Source organism: Tasmannia lanceolata, unplaced genomic scaffold, assembly GCF_043159265.1.
Source record: "Tasmannia lanceolata isolate RefF3 unplaced genomic scaffold, GAP_Taslan_0.1 ptg000003l, whole genome shotgun sequence".
Lineage (NCBI taxonomy): Eukaryota > Viridiplantae > Streptophyta > Magnoliopsida > Canellales > Winteraceae > Tasmannia > Tasmannia lanceolata.
The window spans coordinates 51195259-51218151 of record NW_027518680.1 but is presented as its reverse complement, the minus strand read 5'-3'; the positions used below and the strand labels follow the sequence as shown (position 1 = coordinate 51218151).

The following is a 22893-nucleotide window of genomic DNA, read 5'->3' as shown; positions in this document are numbered from 1 at the left end:
AGCCCTGCTAACCCCGATTTAGCTAGAGAATCCGATTCGCCGTTTGCTGATCTCCGAATATGTAAGAAAACTGCAGCTGAATCAGAAATATAATCAGAAATCTCATCCATAAGATTGAGGAATCTCCACGGCGGCAGAGCCAAACCGATATCCACTTTATCACATTTGCCGAATCCCCTTCTACTATCACCTTGTCCAGAATGATTTTATTATGCTATTTTAAAAGATATTTGTGACTATAAGTAAGTGTAGCCACCGAACACACATGGATCTAAGCCCTCTGGTTTATGGGCCACCTCTTGGGTGTCATAGCCAAAAAGCTCACAAAATACTCCATTGATCGAAAGGCTAGGATGGCCCAGATTGATGGGCATGTGCACTAGTCGGACGATTGAGATGGCTTATACACCGAGTTCTGGTGCATAGTGTATCCACAAGATCAAAACCATTTCAATAAAAAAAAAGTTAGAACCCAAGGTAAAATAACCATGCATCCCTATATTTATGCTATTATTCAGGGACATCACTTTAGTCTTTAAGAAAAAAAAAGATACTCTGCAAAAAAGTAGGAGAATCAATAATTCAATACTACATGATACCAAACTATTCAAAATAAATCAAACCAAGTAACAATTATTCATGGCAATTGATATATAGCTAGCAGATATCATCTTCTATTCAAGTCTCTGCAATACCCAGAAAATCTTCTTATTAGAGCTCCTAAGAAATCCATGGCATCCCATCAAAATCTCAGAGATCTTGACTGGGCCTTGCAAGTATTCAAGTAGCAAGACATTAACCTACACACCATTTCCCTCTACCATTTTCAGCGCAATTCAAGCTGCTATCAAGAAACAGAAAACTCCATGAACATAAACATCTCTACAAACAGAGAAAGCATTTCATATTTTCTCAGATCCTAACAGCATTGGCATCATCAACAAACACCCAAAAGCATCTCAAGAACTTGGAGTTCCACAGAGTTGAATGGCAAATCCAACAACTGCAGAATCTCTGTGGGCTACTCAATAAGAATTCCAACATCAAGAAAGTAACATTCCATAGAAATACATTCAGTAATGAATGTTTATCAGAGCTCTCAGAGATGCTAAAAACAAATGGTGGAATCAAAGGTATCATATTCTCAGAGTCTCGTATTGGGAACATTGGGGCTGGTCTCCTTGGTTCTGCTTAGAAGAGAAATGAAACCCTCGAAGAGTTACAAATATGGGATGATTCGATTGGTTCGAAAGGCACAGAGGAGCTGTCAAAAATGATAGAGTTGAACTCAACTTTGAAACTTTTGATAATTCTCGACTCGTACCCAATCACCGCAACCCCACTAATTTCTGCTGTTTTAGCACGAAACCGTACAATGGAACTTCATATTTGGAGTGGAGAGAATGGAAACAAAAGCTCTAAGGTGGGAGAATTCGTACCTGAGAAAAATGCGCTGAGAATTTACAGGCTCGACCCTTCAGGTTCTTGCCGAGTTGCTTGGGCTTTGGGATGGAATTCAACTGTCAGATCGCTTGATATGACTGGGATTCGACTGAAATCCCGGTGGGCTAAGGAGTTTAGAGGAGTTTTAGAACAGAACAGGAGCCTCAAACATGTTAATGTATCAAAAACTTGCCTCAAAGACAAGGGAGTTGTGTATGTAGCTGCCGAACTTTTCAAAAACCAGTGTTTAGAAAGGTTAGAGCTTGATGGGAACCGGTTTAGTGGGATTGGCATTGAGCATTTATTGTGCCCACTGAGCAGGTTTTCATCACTACAGAACCAAGCAAACATGACTCTCAAGTCAGTAACTTTTGGAGGGGGGAAGACAAAGATTGGGAAAGATGGGATTGCGGCAATTTTGCAAATGGTGGGGACAAATCAAAGCGTAGTCCAATTGGGTATTTATGATGATGAGAGCTTGAAAGCAGATGATATTATCAGAATTTTTAGAAGCTTGGAGAGGAATGCCACTTTGAGATACTTGTCTTTAAAGGGTTGCAAAGGAGTTGAAGAGGAGTTGGTCTTGCAGACGATAATGGATACATTACAGGTTAATCCTTGGATTGAGGAAATTGATCTTGCAAGAACACCTTTGCAGAATGCTAGGAAGACTAATATTTTTTATCAGAAGCTAGGCCAGAATGGAAAACTAGAACCAGAAACAGATTTGCTCAAGGACATGCCAATGACTGTGCCCACGACTTGCAGGGTTTTCTTCTATGGACAAGAGTTTGCAGGTCTCAACTCAACTCAACTCAACAAAGCCTTTGTCCCAAGCTAGTTGGGGTCGGCAAGAGTTTGCATGTAAAGCAGCAAAATTTTATCTATCACTAAAAACTGATACAATCTCAATTCAGTTTAATTTTTTGCTTATTTTTTTACCAAATTTCTAAGTTTAGTTTGTGTTTTAGTACAAATGATTAAATAAGGTTTTGGAGTAATTGGTTGTTTCAAATGGTATCAGAGCTATTGCCTCATGGCAGGTTCTGGGTTGACAACCCAACAACACCTTGATTTTAAAAATCCACGTGTATGACCAACCCAAAAAAGAGGGGCCACACGTGAGGAGGAGTGTTGAAGTATAAATGATTAAATAACACCAACTCTAACAGATTAAGCTTTTGAAGTAATTGGTTATTTCATATTTTGTATGTGGCTAATCAAATTGAATTTTGATATTTTTTCTATCTGGTTTCTGTAGCTGAAATAGAAATATCTTAGATGTTTGAAATATCAGTTAGGCCTCTCACAGAAACTAGGCGTTTCAAAAAAATATCAGATAACTCATAGCTTTTGCGAGACATCAAAATTCGCTTACTAGTAATATTTGTGTTTCCTTATTCCTATGTTGGAGTCTGTTTGCAGGTAAAACAACACTCTGTAATTCCATATCACAAAACTTCTATTCTTTCAAGCTACCTTACTTGGATCAGATCAGAACTCTGGTGAGCCCAGTTGAGCAAGTTGTGAGAACAGTAGGAAACAAAATCAAAACTTTCAAAGACGACGACACAAAAGTTTCAATCTGGGATCTTGCCGGTCAGCACGAATTTTACACCTTCCATGATCTCATGTTCCCAGGCCATGGTAGCCCTTCGTTCTTCCTAATAATCTCAAGTTTGTTCAGAAAGCCAGACAATAGAGAACAGAAAAATCCAACAGAGATTGAAGAGGACCTCCTGTACTGGCTCAGATTCATAGTCTCAAATTCAAGAAGAGAAAGTCTCAATCTATGCTACCAAATGTAAATGCAGTTCTTACCCACATTGATAAAATCATTCAACCATCAGAAAACATGCAATTTATTATTGGTTCAATCCAAAGACTACAAGAAATGTTCCAAGGGTTTTTAGAATTTTACCCAACTGTTTTCACAGTCGACGCAAGATCATCTGGGTCAGTGAGCAAACTCACTCATCACCTACGAAAGACCAGTAAAACAATTCTCCAAAGGGTACCCCCAGTTTACCAACTCTGCAATGATCTGATACAAATTCTTTCGGATTGGAGGTCAGAAAATGACAACAAGCCTGCTCTAAAATGGAAAGAGTTCTGTGATTTATGCCAGGTTAGGGTTCCGACTTTGAGAATTCGATCAAGGCATGATAATCTAGAGAAGGTGGCGATGAGGCGAAGGGCAATTGCAAATTCTTTGCATCATGTGGGTGAGGTCATTTTCTTTGAAGAGCCTGGGTTTTTTTATCTTAGACTGTGAATGGTTCTGCAGTGAGGTGCTCGGTCGACTTATAAAATTAGACGTTAGGAATCAAAGTTCGACAGAGAAAAATGGGTTTGTAAGCAGGAAAGAACTTGAGAAAATTCTTAGGGGGAGCTTACAGAGTCAGATTCCGGGGATGGGCCCAAAAGGATTTGAGAATTTAGAGGCTGGTGATCTCGTAAAGATGATGTTGAAACTTGAATTGTGTTATGAACAAGACCCGGGGGATCCGAATTCTCTTCTTTTGTTTCCAGCGATTCTTGACGAAGGCAGGGGAAGATCACAGAAATAGCAATTGATCACACCTGACTCTGTTTATGTTGGACGGCATCTCAAATGTGATGATTCAAGCCATATGTTTCTCACACCAGGCTTCTTTCCGAGGTTACAGGTACCATAACTTGTATGTTCTCGGATTATTTATTTCTTGTTCCATGTTGTCTAATTCACATTGACATGCTAAATGAGCTTAAATCAGGTCGAATGGAATATACAGAAAAACTTCGTCAAAAATCCCATCTAGCAGTTTTTCACACATCGGTCGAGTTCATGTTTTTCCAGACCACATCTAGCAGTGTTATATTGCATAGGAGTTGTAATGCAACAAGGGCCATGAAGGATAGAATTCATGGTCTCAGCAATATATTTTCGTAACTATACGAGTTTAAAAATTTAGAAGATCATATGGATATAATTATATAAATGGGAATTTAATGGAATCAAAATTTGTAGTGTATAAAAATCATAGTAGTGGGATGGATAGAACTCAAAACAAAAGGTAAATGTTAAAAAATAAAATTACCAATTAAATTGCAAAAGTTGCTGAAAATACCAGTTAGATTCACTTTTCAAATTATTAACAATAGAGGTTTGTCTCACTGGAAAAAATGAAAAGTCAAAGTTTTGGGGAGGTGAGTAGAGGGAAATGAGTAGAGGGGTATTTGTGTCTTTTTCCAGTATGACAGATAGTTTGTCTTGTTCTCTCTCATCCTTCCTTTTCTTCTTCTACCCAATTTCTTCTTCCTCTTATTCTTCCTCTTCTTCTTCTTCTTTTTTTTTTTTTTTTTTTTGTAAAAGCGACAGAAATATATTGATAATACGAGAATTACATGACGAAGGGACTAGGAGTCCCCCCATGAACTACATCGTATTAGGGCCTAGGAGGTAACTCCAGGGCCCTTAAAGAAAATCCAAAACCATTCCCCCTTTGCCATCCCCTTTACATTCACCAATCCAGAACAGGAATACTGAAATTTCAAAATCTCCGATCTTCGTAGAAGTTTTCTCCGATATGCAAGATAATAACACCCCTACAGTAATTACAACCCTTTGAATACAATTCAGTGATCCTCTCTGTCAAGTGCGATAAAGACACTCGTGACTAGGAAAAACACCTTCTTTGGCCAGGCAGTCTACCGCCACATTTGCCGACCTCCTCCTAGAGCTATCGTCGATCTGATTTGACGAATTAGGTCCGAAATCATTTGCTCACCTAATCAGAAAAAGCCCTTCCAGACAGCGATAAAACCCCAACGGTTCCGACTGCAACGAATGAGTACCATTGACGATTGTTTCGACCCCAAATCTCATTGATGGACTCTTCCGTTTATCCCCGAAGTTTAAATTCAATGATATAAAAAATTATCAGGTTTTCTCCTATGGCAGATGTCCTTTACCGTCATCTTCTTTTATTCTTCCTCTTCTTCTTTTTTTCTTCCTTCTTCCTCTTTTTATTCTTCCCCTTCGTCCGGTTTGGATTTCATTGATCTTGAGGAGGTTCAGATTTCATGGAAGTATAACTTTAGGCAGAAATTTTTTGATAGAGGGATTGGTCGATTGGCTCTTCTTTTTGGACACTCTTGACTCATGTTATAGTAAGAAGACGGGAGACAAAAAGGTTTGGATTTGGAATTCATCTAGATTTTTTAGGGTCAAAGTCTAGTTTCTAACAAAAGAAACGGCACTGAAAAATCCCAAGTAAATTGAGAGTTATGATAGAAATGGTGAAACTCGTCTGTTTTCGAGGTTTGGATTTGGAATTCATCTAGATTTTTGAGGTTCAAGTGTTTCTACCAACACATTGCTCCTAGCCCATCTTCATGCACCGAATGAAAGTTCGACACATCCCTACACTACCTAGAGTTTGTGCGTTTACTCCGGTGGACTGCTTTTCAAGATAAGATTCTGATAGTTGATCACTTGTGCAACTATAAAATCCTTATTGTTGGCCATTGTGCTCTCTACGTGGAGGCAGGCGAAACATTGGACCATTTGTTTCTCCACTGCAAGTTAGCCAGATAAGTTTGACATAGCATTCTTGACAAATTTGGGGTGTCAAAGGTGTTCATGCTGGGATGATTGATTTACAGGGGCATTGGTGTTATGTGCCTTGGTTGAGGAAAGGATTCTATGGGGAGTAGTGTTGGTCACAACTATTCGGATTTTATGGAAAGAGAGGAATACTCAAAGCTTCAAAAGTTCTGTCAAAGGACTGCCTTTCGTTTACATGAAGGTCATTATGCTCCCTATATCATGTTGGAGTAGGGAGTGTTCTCAAAGAGGAGTCTGGTATTACAAAATGGGTGTTTTCTAGCCCTATCGGGATAAAACAACTCTAATAAGGCAAAAGTGAGGGCTCTTTTATAGGGTATCCGGATCACGAAGACTGGAGACATTGGTAGACTAGTTGTGGAGAGGGACTCTCTCAATGTTATCAGGCAGGTGGATGGGGTGCACCCCCCACCAGTGGAGGTTCACGGATACAATTGGGGAGATCCAAGATCGAGTTGAGGGGTTCCAAGTAAAATCACGAAAACGCAGGGAAACATATGCAAATGATAGAATTTTAAGATGAAACTCCATGAAATGCTAGAATAAGCACAAATACGTACTTAGAAACCATCACATAAGCAATACAACTATCCGTAATGGTTTAATAACATCGAACACCCAGTGGCATGCACTGTTGCTCATGTTTGATAATTTAGTGCATGTCTGATAACTCAGTACATATTATATTTCATATGTAATACATATAAACATTTAGATATAACACTGTTAATGTTATCCTATCTTCCATGAGAGAGATGAGATGAGGAGAAGAGAAGATGCAGAAAACGTGAGAGAGAGTTGTGTTACTCTCTCACAGGAAACTTATATATATATATATATATATATATATATATATATATATATATATGAGGAAAAGGATTGTGAGCTTGAGCGTTGGAACCTTATGGTGCGCTTGAGCTCTCAAACCCATGTGGCCCACATTGTTAGGATGATCCAAAGCATTCATTTGAAAGGCCCTTACATAGATAGGGTGTGTACAAAAAATCAGCTCCATAGGATCATCCTAACCCATCCATTTGTGGAGGTCAAAATGGACAGACCACAAATCTGCCCATTTTTGCCCTCCACTTTTGGAGGGGTTAGGATGATTCAATGGAGCTGATTTTTGGTACACACCCTATCTATGATAGGGCCTTGCAAATGAATGGTTTGGATCCTCACAGAAATTGTGGGACCCATGTGATTGGTGCACTCAAGCGCACCATTTGATTCCAGCGCTCAAGCGCACCAACACATTCCTCTATATATATATATATATATATATATATATATATATATATATATATATATATATATATATATATAGAGAGAGAGAGAGAGAGAGAGAGAGAGAAAACGGTTCCTACTGTGTAGAGAGTTCTCTATACACTAGCTTAAAATACAGTGGGGGCCCACATTGTTTGGGTGATCGAAGCCATCCATTTTAAAGGCCCTCACATAGATAGGGTGTCTACAAAAAATTAGATCCATAGGATCATCCCAACCCTACGATTTGTGGACGTAAAATGGATGTCTTTAAACCTTCACAAATTAGTCCATTTTTTGCCTCCACAGTTCGAATGGTTAGGATGATCCTATGGATCTAATTTTTTGTGGACACCCTATCTATCAGAGGGTCTTAAAAATGAATGGTTTGGATCACCCAAATAATGTGGCCTCCACTGTATTTTAAGCTAGTGTGTAGATAACTTATCTACACATGTGTGTAGGAACCGTTCTCTCTCATATATATATATATATATATATATATATATATATATATATATATATAGAGAGAGAGAGAGAGAGAAGTGTTGAGCGCACAAAAAAATTGGTGCGCTTGAGGCATTATAACACCTCCCATTGGTTTAAATGTTTGGGTCTAACGTCTCAAGCGCACCATTTTTATGGTGCGCTCGAGCGCACAATCATATCCCTCATATATATATATATATATATATATATATATATATATATATATATATGAGGAAAATGATTGTGAGCTTGAAGCTCATATAGCTTATATGAGCTTGAGGGCCCAAACACATGTGGGCCCACATTGTTAGGATGATCCAAAGCATTCATTTGAAAGGCCCTTACATAGATAGGATATGTACAAAAAATCAGCTTCATAGGATCATCCTAACCCATCCAAATGTGGAGGGCAAAATGGACAGACACCGTTTGCCACAAATCTGCCCATTTTTTCCCTCCGCTTTTGGAAGGGTTAGGATTATCCAATGGATCTGATTTTTGGTACACACCCTATCTATGATGGGGCCTTGCAAATGAATGGTTTGGATCATCACAAAAAATGTGGGACCCATGTGTTTGGGCCCTCAAGCTCATATAAGCTATATGAGCTTCAAGCTCACAATCATTTTCCTCTATATATATATATATATATATATATCTGTGTGTGGGTGTGGGTGGGTGTGTGTGTGTGGGGGGGGGGGGGGGATAGGGTTCTATAGAAAAGACAGAAATAACCCATAAGTTATACGTCCACTCTCAACACTCCCCCTCAAGCTGGAGTGTATATATCATATATCCCCGACGGGTTGAACCCGAATTTGGGTTGGGTTGGGTTGGGAAAAATCAACCCGAAATTGAAATCGGGTTGGGTCGGGTTGGCGAGTTGGGCAACCCAACCCGACCCGAAACCCGATCTCCAATTCCGATATGTGCTTAAATGTGCTTAAAACCCGATTTCAACTGAACACATTTCCCATTGAAGCTAGAAATGTGCTTAAATTTCAACATAAATTTATCCTTCACTTCAGTTACAAAGAGTCTTTATATGGTGGATGCTTGTGTAGGAATGTCAGCAAAAAAAACAGTGGGGCCCACAAAAAACATGTGCATGAATTGGAAATCGGGTTGGGTTGGGTTGACCCGATTGCAAATCGGGTTGGGTCGGGTTGAGCCCAGCCGGGATGGAAATCGGGCTGGGTCGGGTTGGGTTGGAAAAATGGGTTCCTCGGGTTGGGTCAGGTTGCCCGACCCAACCCGACCCGAGTTGGACCCCTACTCGACCTGGACAGAAATTGCCTCCAACAAATGTACAATAGTCGATAGTAGATATCATGTCTGCAGGAGAACCTGTCCAGTCTGCATGTGAATACCCCTCGATCCTCATATGACTATGTTTCCTGAAGACCAATCCTTTACTAGGAGCTTTCTTCAGGTATCTTACTATCTGGGTGACTGTTGGCCAGTGAGACGTCCGTGGTGCACTCATGAATTGACTGACCACACTAACTGCATAGGAAATGTCTGAACCTATGACAGTGAGGTAGATCAGCTTCCCAACTAAGCGTCTGTATTTGCCTGGGTCCTTTAGAAGCCCCCCTTGATCAGGATAAATCTTGATGTTTGGGTCCATAGGTGTCTTAGACGACTTTGCTCCCAGTAGGTCTGTCTCTTCCAATATATCCAGTGCATACTTTCTTTGTGATGGAGATAGCCCCCCACATGAATATGCTACCTCTATTCGTAGAAAGTATCTGAGGCGACCAAGGTCTTCGATGCTGAAGGAAATCCTTCAGCCTCTGTATACCTGCACTATCACTCCCTGTAATAATGATGTCATCTATGTAAACAACCAGGAAGATCTGACCATCCTTAGACTGAGAACTGAATATGGAATGGTCCACACCACACTGAGCCATGCTAAATCATACCACTGCCTCATTGAATCTCCCAAACTAGGCACGAGGAGACTGCTTAAGGCCATACAATGCCTTGCCCAACCTACAGACAATATTCTTCTATCTCCCCCTGAGCAACATGCCTAAGAGGTTGCTCCATGTATACCTCTTCTTATAGATCACCATGCAAGAACGTATTTTTGACATCCAACTGATAAAGCGGCCATGCCATGTTAATTGGAAGGGAGATCAAAATCTGACTTAAGGAATTTAGCCACAGGTGAGAATGTGTCCGTGTAATCAATATCATATATCTGTGTGTATCCTTTGGCAACCAATCTAGGCTTCAGTCTTTCCACTGTGGCATCTGGTAAATATTTGACTATGAACACCCACTTACAACCCACTGCCTGAGCCCCAAGAGGTAGAGAAACTAACTACCATGTATGATTAGAATGCAAAGCACCCATCTTTGCATCCATTGTTGCTCACCAACAGAGGTGAGCCAAAGCTTCTGCAACAGAACGAGGTATAGAAACAGAGGATACCAATGACAAAAATGAACGATCAGTAGGAGACATACGAGTATAAGAAACCACGTCAGAAATGGAATGAGGAATAGAACGAGAACGTGTGCGAGATGACAAAGGAGCATCAGCATCATCAGGTGTAGAAGAAGACAAAATTACCTCAGGAGGAGTGGGTGGACCAGCAGGCTGACGAGGAGGCGGTGCGCATGAGGGGCCATCTGCACATGTGGGTAATAAAACCTGTCGAGGACCACACGAATAAGCCTTCACCTCAGGGTAATAAAACCTGTCGAGGACCACATGTGCAACAGTAGAAGAGAGGACGATGCCTGAGGAATTAGTACCGGTAGCGGAAGTGGAGGGTCAAGTGAGGGTGTAGGAACAAACTCAGTAAAATAAGATGAATCCTCAAATAAGGTAACATCCGAAGAGACATAAACACGATGAAGCTACAGGCTATAACACCTATATCCCTTTTGAGTTGGAAAGTAGCCCAAGAAGTGTAACACACTTAATGGCACATGGATCAAGCTTATCTAGACCAGGAGTAAGATTATGAACAAAGCAAGTGCAACAAAAAACTCTAGGAAGTAAAAGAAAGGGATTTCCATACGGATGTAATACAAGAAAGGGAACCTATTAATTAAGGTAGACAGTTCACCGGAAAGCAGGATGTGAGATCTGCATTAGCCCAAAAGGTCTTTGGGATATGCATCTGAACTAGAAGGGTGTGTGCCATATCGACAAGGTATCGAAGTTTCCTCTCAGCAACACCATTTTGCTAAGAGGTATGGGCGCACGATGGCTGATGAATAACGCCATCACTAGAGGAACTGCTGAAACACATTAAAAAACAGAAAAATATTTACGTGCATTATCAATGCGCAAGCATTTAATAGAAAATGAATATTTTGCAGAATCTTCAGAATAAAAAAAGGAAATACATCAAATACTTTTGAACGATCTTTTATTACGTATAGCAAAGACATTGTGGAAAATTCCATAGTTGCAAGGTCGTGAAACAGAACGTGAAACGGAAGCTTGAAACGCCTGAAAAAAATCAAAGGAGAAACGTGAAATGCGTTTTCTTGAAAACTGTTTCCCTCCTTTTATCAATATCGTGTGATATATAAAGGGAAATGATTTGACCCTTTTGTTTTTTGGGACATCCCTATCTAGTGTAAAAAAGGAGCCATAAATGCACTAAAGGGGGCCGTTCCAAGTACAAAAATGAGGTGAATATATCACTTTACCAGCATAAAGTATTTGCTCCTTATATAGGTAAGTATTATATTGACCAGATTTTTTACTTGGAACAGCCCACTTTAGAGTATTTATGGCTCCTCTTTTACACTAGATGGGGTTGTCCCAGTAAACAAATGGGATGAATACTTTATGCAGGTAAGTATACATTCACCCCATTTTCTTACTTGGAACAGCCCCCTTTAGTGTATTTATGACTCATCTTTTACACTAGATGGGGTTGTCCCCAGTATTTTAATATCTGCTCAAATCACCTTGTCTTTTTAGTATTTAAAGAACTGTCAAAAGGTGATTACATTTCCCTAATAAAGAAAAGCTCTCACAAGCCAATTAAAGAAGAAAAGATAGTTGTGCAAATATTAAAATATGGTTGTAATGTATAGCCCTTTTCTTTACTAGGGACAATCCCATTCAGTGTAAAAGAGGAGCCATAAATACACTAAACGGGACTGTTCCAAGTAAAAAAATGGTGCGAATATTTTTAGTATCTAAAGAACTGTCAAAAGGTTATTATATTTCCCAAAAAAGCTCTCACAAGTCACAACTCACGAGCCGATTAAAGAAGAAAAGGCAGTTGTGCAAATATCAAAATATGGCTGTGATGTATAGCCCCTTTTGTTTACTGGGGACAGCCCCATCTAGTGTAAAAGAGGAGTCATAAATACACTAAAGGGGGCTGTTCCATGTAAAAAAATGAGGCGAATATATCACTTACTTTTTTTCAACAAAACCCTAATCATGCCATCTCTCTCTCTCTCTCTCTCTCTCTCTCTCTCTCTCTCTCTCTCTCTCTCTCTCTCTCTCCATTACCGCCGGCCGCCGAGAACTAAAGAAAGAAGAAGGGAAAGATGACATCTCTCTCTCTCTCTCTGCCATACGTTTTACCACCGTTTCCCAGGAGTTTCCGGCACGTTTCCCAGGAGTTTCACGACTTTTTTCAGCACGTATTGTTTCCGTTTCAGAAACATGTTTCCCACTTTGCCCTAACGTTTCCTGCAACTATGGAAAATTCATCCACAAACACTATAAAATAGCGATGCCAAATATAGATGGAGTTATATAGGACCCCAAATATCAGAATGAACAAGCTCAAAAGGACTAGACACACGACTAGCTGACCTGGACAGAAAGGAAATACGATGGTGTTTTCTATACTTACAAGACTCAAAACTGAAAAGGTCTAATAAGACAAGAAACAACAGAAGAGTAATGCATGCGATCCTTTGGAGGGTGACCAAGACGGCAGTGCCACATAAATGAGCCGACGGAAGCACTCGAGGCAGAATGCGAAGGTCCACTGTCAAAGTAGTAGAGGCCGCCCACCTCATGGCCCGAACCAATCCTCCTCCCAGTCGCTAGATCCTAAAAGGTACAAGAAGAAGGAAAGAATGTTAGAGAACATCGAAGATGGCGAGTAAGCTGACTAACAGAAAGTAAGCTACAAGGAAAACTATGAACACAAAAAACAGAAGAAATATACAAGTCAGGCCGAGCGATGTGTCGCCGGTACCAGAAATAGGACACATCCTTCCATTGGCCAAGGTAACCGATGTGGATGTAGAAGTAGCCGCAAAGGAGCCAAGGAGTCTACTGCTACCAGTCATATGAAGAGAGGCTCCAGAGTCAATGAGCCAAGAACTGGAATGACAGAGAGCAGGATGGGTTGCTACCTTCCGTAGCTAGTGTGGCCGTGGCTTGTTTTCCTCTATCATGGGATATCAATAAAGCCTCATACTCAACACGGGAAACGACCAGTGTATCAGCAGAAGGTGGGAGAGGGGTTGCAGATGAGCTAGCAATAGTCGTACTGGAAACATGATGAGCGACACGGGAGGGCCGTAACTCCGGATGTAGATCGTAGCCAAAATCAACAGAATGGCCCTGAAACCCACAATGAGTACATTAACGGGATCCACGGCCACCAACACCACAGCCTCCCCATGAATCTCTGCTAGAGCCACAACCAAGACGGCCACAACCAGGACCACCACGCACACCACGACCATAACCGTTGTGCAGGGCAAGAGCAAAACTCTCAATAATGAATCATCAGGATTGTCATACTGAATAACCACAACTGAAACAATCAACCAACAAGAACTGATCACCACCAAAGACAAATACTAAGAAATCTCCAATAACAATTCATGACGAATCATAAACCACCAACATACTCCAACATAAGGATCACGAACAACCACTATCAATAGAAATCTCAGCCACTATCAGCACCAAACAACCACATCCAACACAGCTACAACATCAACGAAAACCTCCACTAATCTCCACCAAACAACAACCACCAAATCACAAGCAAGACCATAAAATCAAATCAGCAACAACATATCAACATAGATCCACCACGAGGTCACCAACGGAAGACCCAACAGATGATGTCTCACACATCAACACGCGGCTCCGGGAAAGAATGAGTCGATACCACGACTAAAACGCACCACCACCAATAACAACTACAAACCAATAACCATCAACATCTAGAAACCAATCACCACTAACAACACAAGTAAAGGGGCACCCAACATCTACCAAGTAACGAGGAACAACCGATCACTACTAAAGCCAAACAAAAATTCTCTCAGACATTTCATCAAACAGTTTGCGTGCATTTATCAATACCATCTACAAACCAACGGTCCACCAGTAACCATCACAAATGACTATGACACACGCAAACACCAAATCATAATAAGTCACCTCCCTAGCACCGAACAATGGGGTCGTACACATCAGCACGTTCCGGGAGAAAAAGAAGTCACACAAACGTGTCACCAAGAAGAGGGAAACATCAACTATTGTCCCGGAACCAACCACAAGATGAAAAAGAGGATGATTGAGTGTTGAAACCATCAAAACGAATTATATTGGGGACTGGTTTGAAAGGTTTTGAGGGTTAGGGTTTGAAGACCAAAAGCAAGAAAGTGTGGTGTGGGGGTAGGTGCAATGGCGAGAAGGATGGTTTTCTTTTTCTTTTTCTTTTTTGGTGGTAGTGTGTTTGGGGGGGGGGTGTTATAGCTAGGGTTAAGGTTGATGAAAAACCCAAAAGAAAAGAAAGAAATCAAAAAGAAGACAAATGAAAGAAAGAAGAAGATAATCTTCATCTTTAATGTTGATGTAGACACATTAATCCTTTAGCTCTAATACCATTTTAATGTTATCCCATCTTCCATGTGAGAGATGAGAGGAGGAGAGGAGAAGGAGAAAACATGAGAGAGACAGAGAGATAGTTGAGTTACTCTCCCACACGAAACTAATAATATATATATATATATATATATATATATATATATATATATATATGTTGAATAGGGTTACATAGAAAAGACAAAAATACCCCCAAAAGTAATATTTCCACTCTTAACAAATACAAACACCACATTTCACATATAGTTGTTGTAAAATAATGATATAATACATACTGATATATTATAACATTAATGCACTTGAGATTTTGGTTTTGGTATGCATTTCGGTTTTGGACCGTTTCGACGGGATGAAAACAGAAACATTTCAGTAGTTTTGTATCGGTTTCGGTGAAAATTTAGAATCATGTTTCTAAGAGCACAGTTGAATTCAAGTATTGAACACTAATGGAAGAGCTACAATTACCATAAGATTATTCTTTTATATTTTAGGGTTAGGGTTGATGAAAAACCCAAAAGAAAAGAAAAAGAATCGAAAAGAAGATAAATGAAAAAAAGAAGAAGATGATCTTGATCTTTAATGTTGATGTGGACACATTAATCCTTTAGCTCTAATACCATGTTAATGTTATCCCCCTCTTCCATGAGAGAGATGAGAGGAGGAGAAGAGAAGATGGAGAAAATGTGAGAGAGAGAGAGAGAGAGAGAGAGAGAGAGAGAGAGTTGTGTTACTCTCCCACACGAAACTAATAATATATATGTGTGTGTGTGTGTGTGTGTGTGGAATAGGGTTACATAGGAAAGACAAAACTACCCCATAAGTAATATGTCCACTCTCAACAAATACAAGCACCATATTTCACATATAGTTGTTATAAAATAATAATATAATACATACTGATATATTATAACATTAATGCACTTGCGATTTTGGTTTCGGTATGCATTCAGGTTTTGGATCGTTTCAGTGGGATGAAAACAGAAACAATTCAGTAGTTTTGTGTCAGTTTCGGTAAAAATTTAGAATCATGTTTCTAAGAGTGCAGTTGGATTCAAGTATTGAACACTAATGGAAGAGCTACAATTACCATAAGATTATTCTTTTATATTTCTCATAGAGAAAATGACGTCCCTATTCTTTTTTCTTTTTTCCAATTTCACTTTGAATACAGGTGCATCTCCACAACAAAATCCTGGGATCAAAGAACCAGCACAATGCAACTTACAACCTAGAGAAACACCTCATCTCGATAAAAATCAATGGGATCTATGTCAGAGTGGAGCTTGGAGAACAATTGGGACACTATATCGACATCCTTGCATGTTCCAAAAAGAACATGACAGAAATTTTGAGACTCTTCCGGCAGCTCATTATACCAACAATCCAGGGTCTCTGCCACGGCGTAACCTTGTCCGAAAACATTCTCCGCCCAGAATGTATCAAAAATCTGACACCACCACGATACAGAAAAAACCAGTCAGTGCCTCTGCAACAATTGAAAGAGACACTACTCACAGTTCCTGCAGATAGCATTTATGACTATCAACACACATGGAGTTCAGTATCAGATGGAGGCAGACTAATCTTACAGCCCGGGTTTAATTTTGCGAGAAATCTCCTTTCAGATGATGATTTTCGGGAAGTACTACATAGAAGGTATCACAACCTCTACAATCTTGCCATGGAACTAGATGTGCCCACAGAAAACACCCAAGATCAACCACTTAGAACTGAAAATGAACCAAAGAGTGAGGTTGAAGCAACAATTTCTGGCATTGCTAAAGGAGTTGAACAAGTTTTGCAAAGATTAAAGATCATAGAACAGGAAATCAAGGACTTAAAGCAGGACATCCAAGGGCTGAGATATTACGAACACAGACTATTGGTCCAGCTCCACCACAAAGTGAATCATCTGGTGAACTTTAGTGTTCAACTAGAAGAACGAAAAGTACCCCGCATGTTCTACTTTGTTCGGACGGAAAACTATACAAGGAGACTTGTGACAAATATAATCTCTGGCATGATGGCACTACGACTACATATGTTGTGTGAATTTCGGAGGGAACTGCATATAGTTGAAGATCAGATTGGGTGTGAACTAATAAAGGTTGATAATAGAGCAGCTCAGTGTTTAGTTCCTTACATGCACAAATTAATGAAATTGCTGACCTTTGCTCTGAAGAGAGGGGCCCATTTAGCGATGGGAATAGGACATTTGATTCCGGATTTGAGCCGGGAAGTCGCGCATCTTGTTGATTCATATTTTATTAGTGGGGCCGTGGCAGTGACAGCTGGCGCCGTAGGAGTTGCGGCAATGAGACAAGCGGAGGACAGTAGACAGAGAAGTAGGGGCAGAGCTTTGGGTGGAGATGGTTCAAGGAATGTCTAGCAAGATCTAACAGCAGCTCAGCAATGGCTTGTGGATTTCTTGAAGAGCCAAAGGTGCACAACAGGGAAAGAAATTGCAGAGAAATTTGGGCTGTGGAGGGTGAGATACAGAGATGATGGTCAAATTGCGTGGATATGTATATGGAAATAAGAGCAAATGAAGTTATTGAAGTACCGGTTTGAAATTATGTAGTAGGTGGAAGAGGAATAAACAAACTTGCTATTAATTGTGGAAGTTGTAGAGATACTGATAAGATTGCATGGGTCTGGAAGAGAGACAAAGAAATAAGAGGAAACATGAACTGAACTACAAAAGATGCAAATACTGAAATGGGCATTTATTCTTCACGTTTTCTGAAGAATAAACTGCACACGGTCCAAGTTTTTTATCGCATATTGAATCCATGGATGGGACTTTGTTATTTGAATGATAAGGATGCAATGAGGAAGCAGGAGAACACAAAAAATAAGAAATGCTTAACAAGTAAGAAGTTGGACCTTTACTCATCAACCAAATACACAGATAAGATGTTTTCAATTTCCCTCATTAAAAAAAAAGATGTTTTTAATTTCCTTGTGATAAAGGAGTAGGATCCAGGTCTATTCCAAGAATGGTAGCAAGACAAACAAACATCAACAGTATTACGTTAGCTAGATTTATTAAAAGTAGAGTAAATATATTGTTTCACAGGATGTCTCTGCTGCTGTTTCAAATATATGTGAAATAGCTTGAGAACCACAGTTTTCAAGAATTAACCAGAAAAACATCTTACTTGAGTTCTTTTCTCTTCTGTTCTTTAATGCAGCGGCAAACTACAGTCCATTCACATATCGAAATGGAATGGAACTTTTAGATGTAAAGCATTTTAGAGATTTCATTGTATCCATTACTATCATATTTCTTCAGACCATATTTTGATACACTGGTGTTAAATAACATAAAGCCACAAACCATATTTTCTCATAATGAGATTCATAATTGACAATGCCAAATCAGCATGGATGGGGGTTTAGCTTGGGTGAGTTAACCTAACATAGTTAAATCCACTCCATAAAGCTACAAATACGGAGTAGGAGAAAATGCGTTTGAAAAGCCTAACGGTTATATTGAAGGCGGATTAGTCATGGAAAATGATGGCAAGAGGCAATTAGTTGCTCACTTAACCAATTGCCACCTCATCATTTTGTAGGAGTTGGGAAATGATGGCAAGAGGCAATTAGTTGCTCATTTAACCAATTGCCACCTCATCATTTTGTTGGCGTTAACTCGTTAAGGTGCCCACATTTAGCAAAATAGTTATAAGAGGGGATTTTCCAGACAAATAAGAAACCTACCAAGAGCTAAAACCATGCATTAAAAGGAATCCTAAGAGAGGAAAAACCTGATGATCCACAATCAGTGCTCTCGATTTCTATCTCTCATTTAATTTTCTAATCAATTCTCTCTTTTTTCCTGTTATCATTGGACATTCGAAGGTAATGCAACTGAAGATTGAAGATGATCCTACATAAGGGATCTATCGTCCACGAGCTATTATCAAAGGAGATTGAAGGTGATCCAATGCACAGGATCGATTTGCGAAGAACAGACACTTTCCCAAATCTGGATACATATGCTTGCATGGATATCCATGGAAATTTTTAAAAAAAATACCTTTTTTCGAAGAGGCAAAAGAAGATTCATTAAATAAAGGAAGACCGAGATAGTCCACCAGAAATACACATGAGAGAAAAAATCTAGTACACTAAACTCATGGAGGCAAAAAGTCAAACCACTCAAGGCCCACTCTCCCAACTCAAGACCTAGCTAAGGAATCCGCTTCGCCATTCGCAGCTCTCTTCACATGCCTGAATACAATGGATGATCCCGAAATTAAATCTGAGATCTCATCAAAGAAATAAAGAAACCTCTATGTTGGAACCGATGATCCACAAAGCCAGTGTATCACATTCTTTGAATCACCCTTCACAATAAACTTATCAGATTTATGTCAATCCACTTAATACCCTGGTGCACCGCCCTCACCTCCGCCTCACTAGCGTCACATATCCCAATCGGCCCAGAATATGCCCATATAACAGAGCCACAAGAATCACGACATAGCCCTCCAACACCAGAAGGTCCAGGATTGCCCAAGCTCGAGCCATCAAAGTTGAGCTTATACAATCCATCAGGTGGGTTAGGGTGTAAATCATTGGTATTCAATACAATAATTTTGGCACGGGTGCATGGTAATTTGCATGTTGAAAGAATCTGGCATCATGGGTTTGAGGCATCACTTGTTCATTGACACATTATCTTGCATTTCCATGTAAAAGTCAGCTCCAAGTATTACCCATGTGATTAAAGAGGGAGGTTAGCAAGACAAATATACTTCTGGTTGTTCAGTTTTATGGGGAATCGTATGCAAATAAAATAGCATTCAGATGCCATTAAAAAAAAAAGAATTCAGATATGTAACCATTTTAACTTCAAATGAACTGCGAGAATTTCAAACATTCAAGCACAAAACTAATAGGAAAAGGTAGAGCATAAGTAATTAGTCAACTTTTAAACAGGAGAGAAGAAGAGGATAAGAAAATTACATAGAAATTGTAGTCATAATAGCAAAAAGCTTGTAACACATACAAGTCGTGTATCTCTTTCCTCTAAAGTTATTCAACACGGAATAAATGCCCACATACTATAAACTAACTACCATTATCAGTGCTAAATCTAGAGTCACCTGCATATCCCCTGAAACAGTCCATAGAAAGTTCAGAAGAACGCACTACTCCCATAGAACACTCTGGAACCCGTCCCCTTCGATGCCTGTAATTTCTTATCAGAACTTGAATTAGCATTTTCTGAATTGTTGTTCCCATTTTCAATATCCACCGGTAGCTTCATTTTTGCCAATGATTCTGTGAATTGCTGCATGCTTTTGATGTACAAATCTACTATCTCTTGTTGCACCACTGGTTGCTCTGGCTCAATCTTTATGTTGAGAATGGATTGTGCAAATCTATTATTATTTGGTAACCCACTAGTGGTATCAGTATCTTTTTGTGACGAAGCCTGGTCTTGGCTTGGAGATTTTGAAGCTTCCAAAGGTGTATCACTTTTCAAAATAGGAGCAGAAAGAGACCCATTAGTTGAAACGCTGCTTGGAGGTGTATCACTTTTCAAAACTTTGAGATTATCAAGACTACTTTCCACGACATGAACGTCATTATCTGAAGTCACGTGATTACCATTGTCCAAAGTAACATAACTCTCCAAACTCTCGGAGTTGTCAGAATTCAAATTGGGGCAAGGTATCGCAAAATACTCTGACACCATAAGCTGATTCTCCTTCACAATATTCAAATCAGGGAACTCAATCTTGTTATATTCACTTGGGAGCATATAATCTCCTTCCAAGTCCACTGTAGTATTTTGAGTCGCCGATGACTTGGGGGCAGAAACAGCCAAGACTTCTGGCGAAGAGCCACTGTATGAGAGTGATAATTGTACAAAACCCGCCGGAGAATGAAAAAGATCAGTTGAAGAAAGCGAAAATTCTTGAACCAATCTCCCATTTGCAATAACAACCTCAGATAAAGGCACCAATGCGAATCCCAATAACTGGTCTTCGAGATAATTTTTCACCCTACTTAGCATCCATATCTCACATTTGAGTGATGACTCAATTGTTCGGACATTGAGTCGAAGATTCTCATTGAAGACGGGATTCTTTCCTCCGCTATTAATGATTTGGCTAGACACTGTAATTTCTGGATCACTGGTCAGGCAAAACTTGGCATAAACATCTTGCTTATGATATATGCAGATGTTATGGATATCCCTAGCTTCGTGTATGTAAACCTCTAGAACACCAATGAAACCATCTAAACCATTTTTTTGCTGGTTCCCAATTTCTGTGGATAAAGTGCCAGAACTGAGACTGCCTAAATAAGAAGTTTGGCTATCAGATTCATTAACAGCAGAGGACTTTGATGACATGAACGATCGATGGGAATACATTATCAGAACCACTGATTACTCCTGGAACAACGAATAGCAGATTAGGACCAAAGTTTCAGTTGCTACCAAAACAAAATTCACTTGCATTCGGAAAAATACAAGATTTGGCCCGAAATTTCAAGAGTTCATCCGAAATTTCAGGATGTCGTCCGAAATTTCGGTATTTTGTTAATATTTCGGTCAAAAAATGTGAAACATGCACGTTTTCATATTTTAAAAAAAAAGAGCAAAGATTTTTGCCGAATGTCGAAAAACAACAAAAACCTTGACAAAAATCAACTCCACTCACAAAAAAGGGAACAACGATATTCTTTTAAGATATTTCTAAAGAAGCGAAAACAAATAAAAAGAAAAGCAAGTGGATTTCGGCAGTAATTTCGCACCGAAATGTTTCATTGATTTTACAATATTTAAGCCGAAATTTCGTATGGAAAACAAAATGATTCCATTTCGTTGATGACCGAAACCGAAACCAAAATTTAGAACCATGATTAAGACAGAGACTCCAATAAGGAGAAAGTAACACCGAGGTTGAAAACTACAGATGGGTTTTTGCAAAAACAAAACCAAAGCCGCAGATCCTTATATTTAACCTAGTATTAAGGACTGATTCTTGGAACCCAAATGCTAAAATTGAAGACTGACACCTAAAAATATAAAGCCTTGAGCTGAAATCACAAACTAGATGTTGAATTCCGGAACCACAACACAGAAGCCTGATAAGCTATTAGTGACTAGTTCATCCAACCTACCCAGATATCTAAACTACAAACCCTAATTGGGAATTACTGATTGACTTTGAAACTTTTACCCTAAGTTGAAAACAGAGGGCTGATTTTTTTACCCCAAATCCCAAACCTACAACCTGAAACCTCAAAAACCCTAAGTTGGAAGCAGACAACTACTTCAAAAGCCTAAAACCTAGAACTCAAAACCCTAGTCAAAATTGCATCCAGGTCTTGAAACTAAGAAACCAAACATCCGACAATAAAATTTCAGTTTCTTGAGTTGCCAGACCCAAATTCCAAAACCCTAACGTGGGATTACAAAGGGTTTCTTAAAACCCCAAACCCAAAATTCAAAACTCTCAACTGAGACTACAGGCACTGAAACAATAAAGCAAGACCCAAAATTTAAAACCCTAAGTTACGAGTGCACAAAACCGTAACTTGGAATTCCAAAGTGTTTCTTAAAATCCCAAACCCAAAGTTCAAAACTCTCAAATGAGACTACAAGCACTGAAACAAGAAAGCAAAACCCAAAATTTAAAACCCTAAGCTAAGAGTACAGACAGATTCTTGCAGCTCAAAATCAAAACCCCAAAATAAAAAATTACAGAGAGATTTTTCCAGACCCAAATCAAAACTTAAAATCCATCTAGAGATACAGCATACACCAAAAATAACACCATCAGAATCCAAGTATATAAAAGAAAGGTGAGAAATGAGGATTTCTCAGTACAAAATTTGAAAAAGACAAAAAACTGAAATGGGTTTCTTGCCTTGGCATAAAATGAGGTCTCAGCAGAGAATTGTAACAGTTTGGCTTATAATTACAAATCAGCAGAAGAATAATCACCTATAAAAGTTGGTCTGAGAGCTCTCTGTTTTTTATCCTTTGTTTAAGCATTTTTTTTTTGTATTTTGTTCTATATACTTCATTTAATTAAGGGCGCGTGTCTTAGTTGAGACAAGCAAATCTTCTTAGATTTTGGGATACTGTATTTATCATGTTTGTCTGTCAATTATTGGATCTCTCAGGGGATATGATTAGACCTGGCAAAAGTGACCCGTGCCCGCGGGTTGACCCGGCCCACCCGCAAATTTGCGGGCACGGGTCTAA

At 39.4% G+C, this 22893-nt stretch overlaps 1 protein-coding gene and 1 pseudogene across 1 annotated transcript; one reads left to right on the top strand and one right to left on the bottom strand.

The window, feature by feature from the left end:
• The first annotated feature begins 637 nt into the window (after positions 1-637).
• LOC143862935 (protein TORNADO 1-like) lies at positions 638-17228 on the top strand (annotated as a pseudogene).
• A 2330-nt stretch (positions 17229-19558) lies between these two features.
• Positions 19559-22705, bottom strand: LOC143862928 (uncharacterized). The gene is made up of 2 exons (XM_077373837.1): positions 22553-22705; positions 19559-21072 (listed from the first exon to the last, which is right to left on the bottom strand). Exon 2 carries the CDS (start codon positions 21049-21051, stop codon positions 19804-19806), a length of 1248 nt encoding a protein of 415 aa, XP_077229952.1. The 5' UTR covers positions 21052-21072; positions 22553-22705; the 3' UTR covers positions 19559-19803.
• Between the last annotated feature and the right edge of the window lie 188 nt (positions 22706-22893).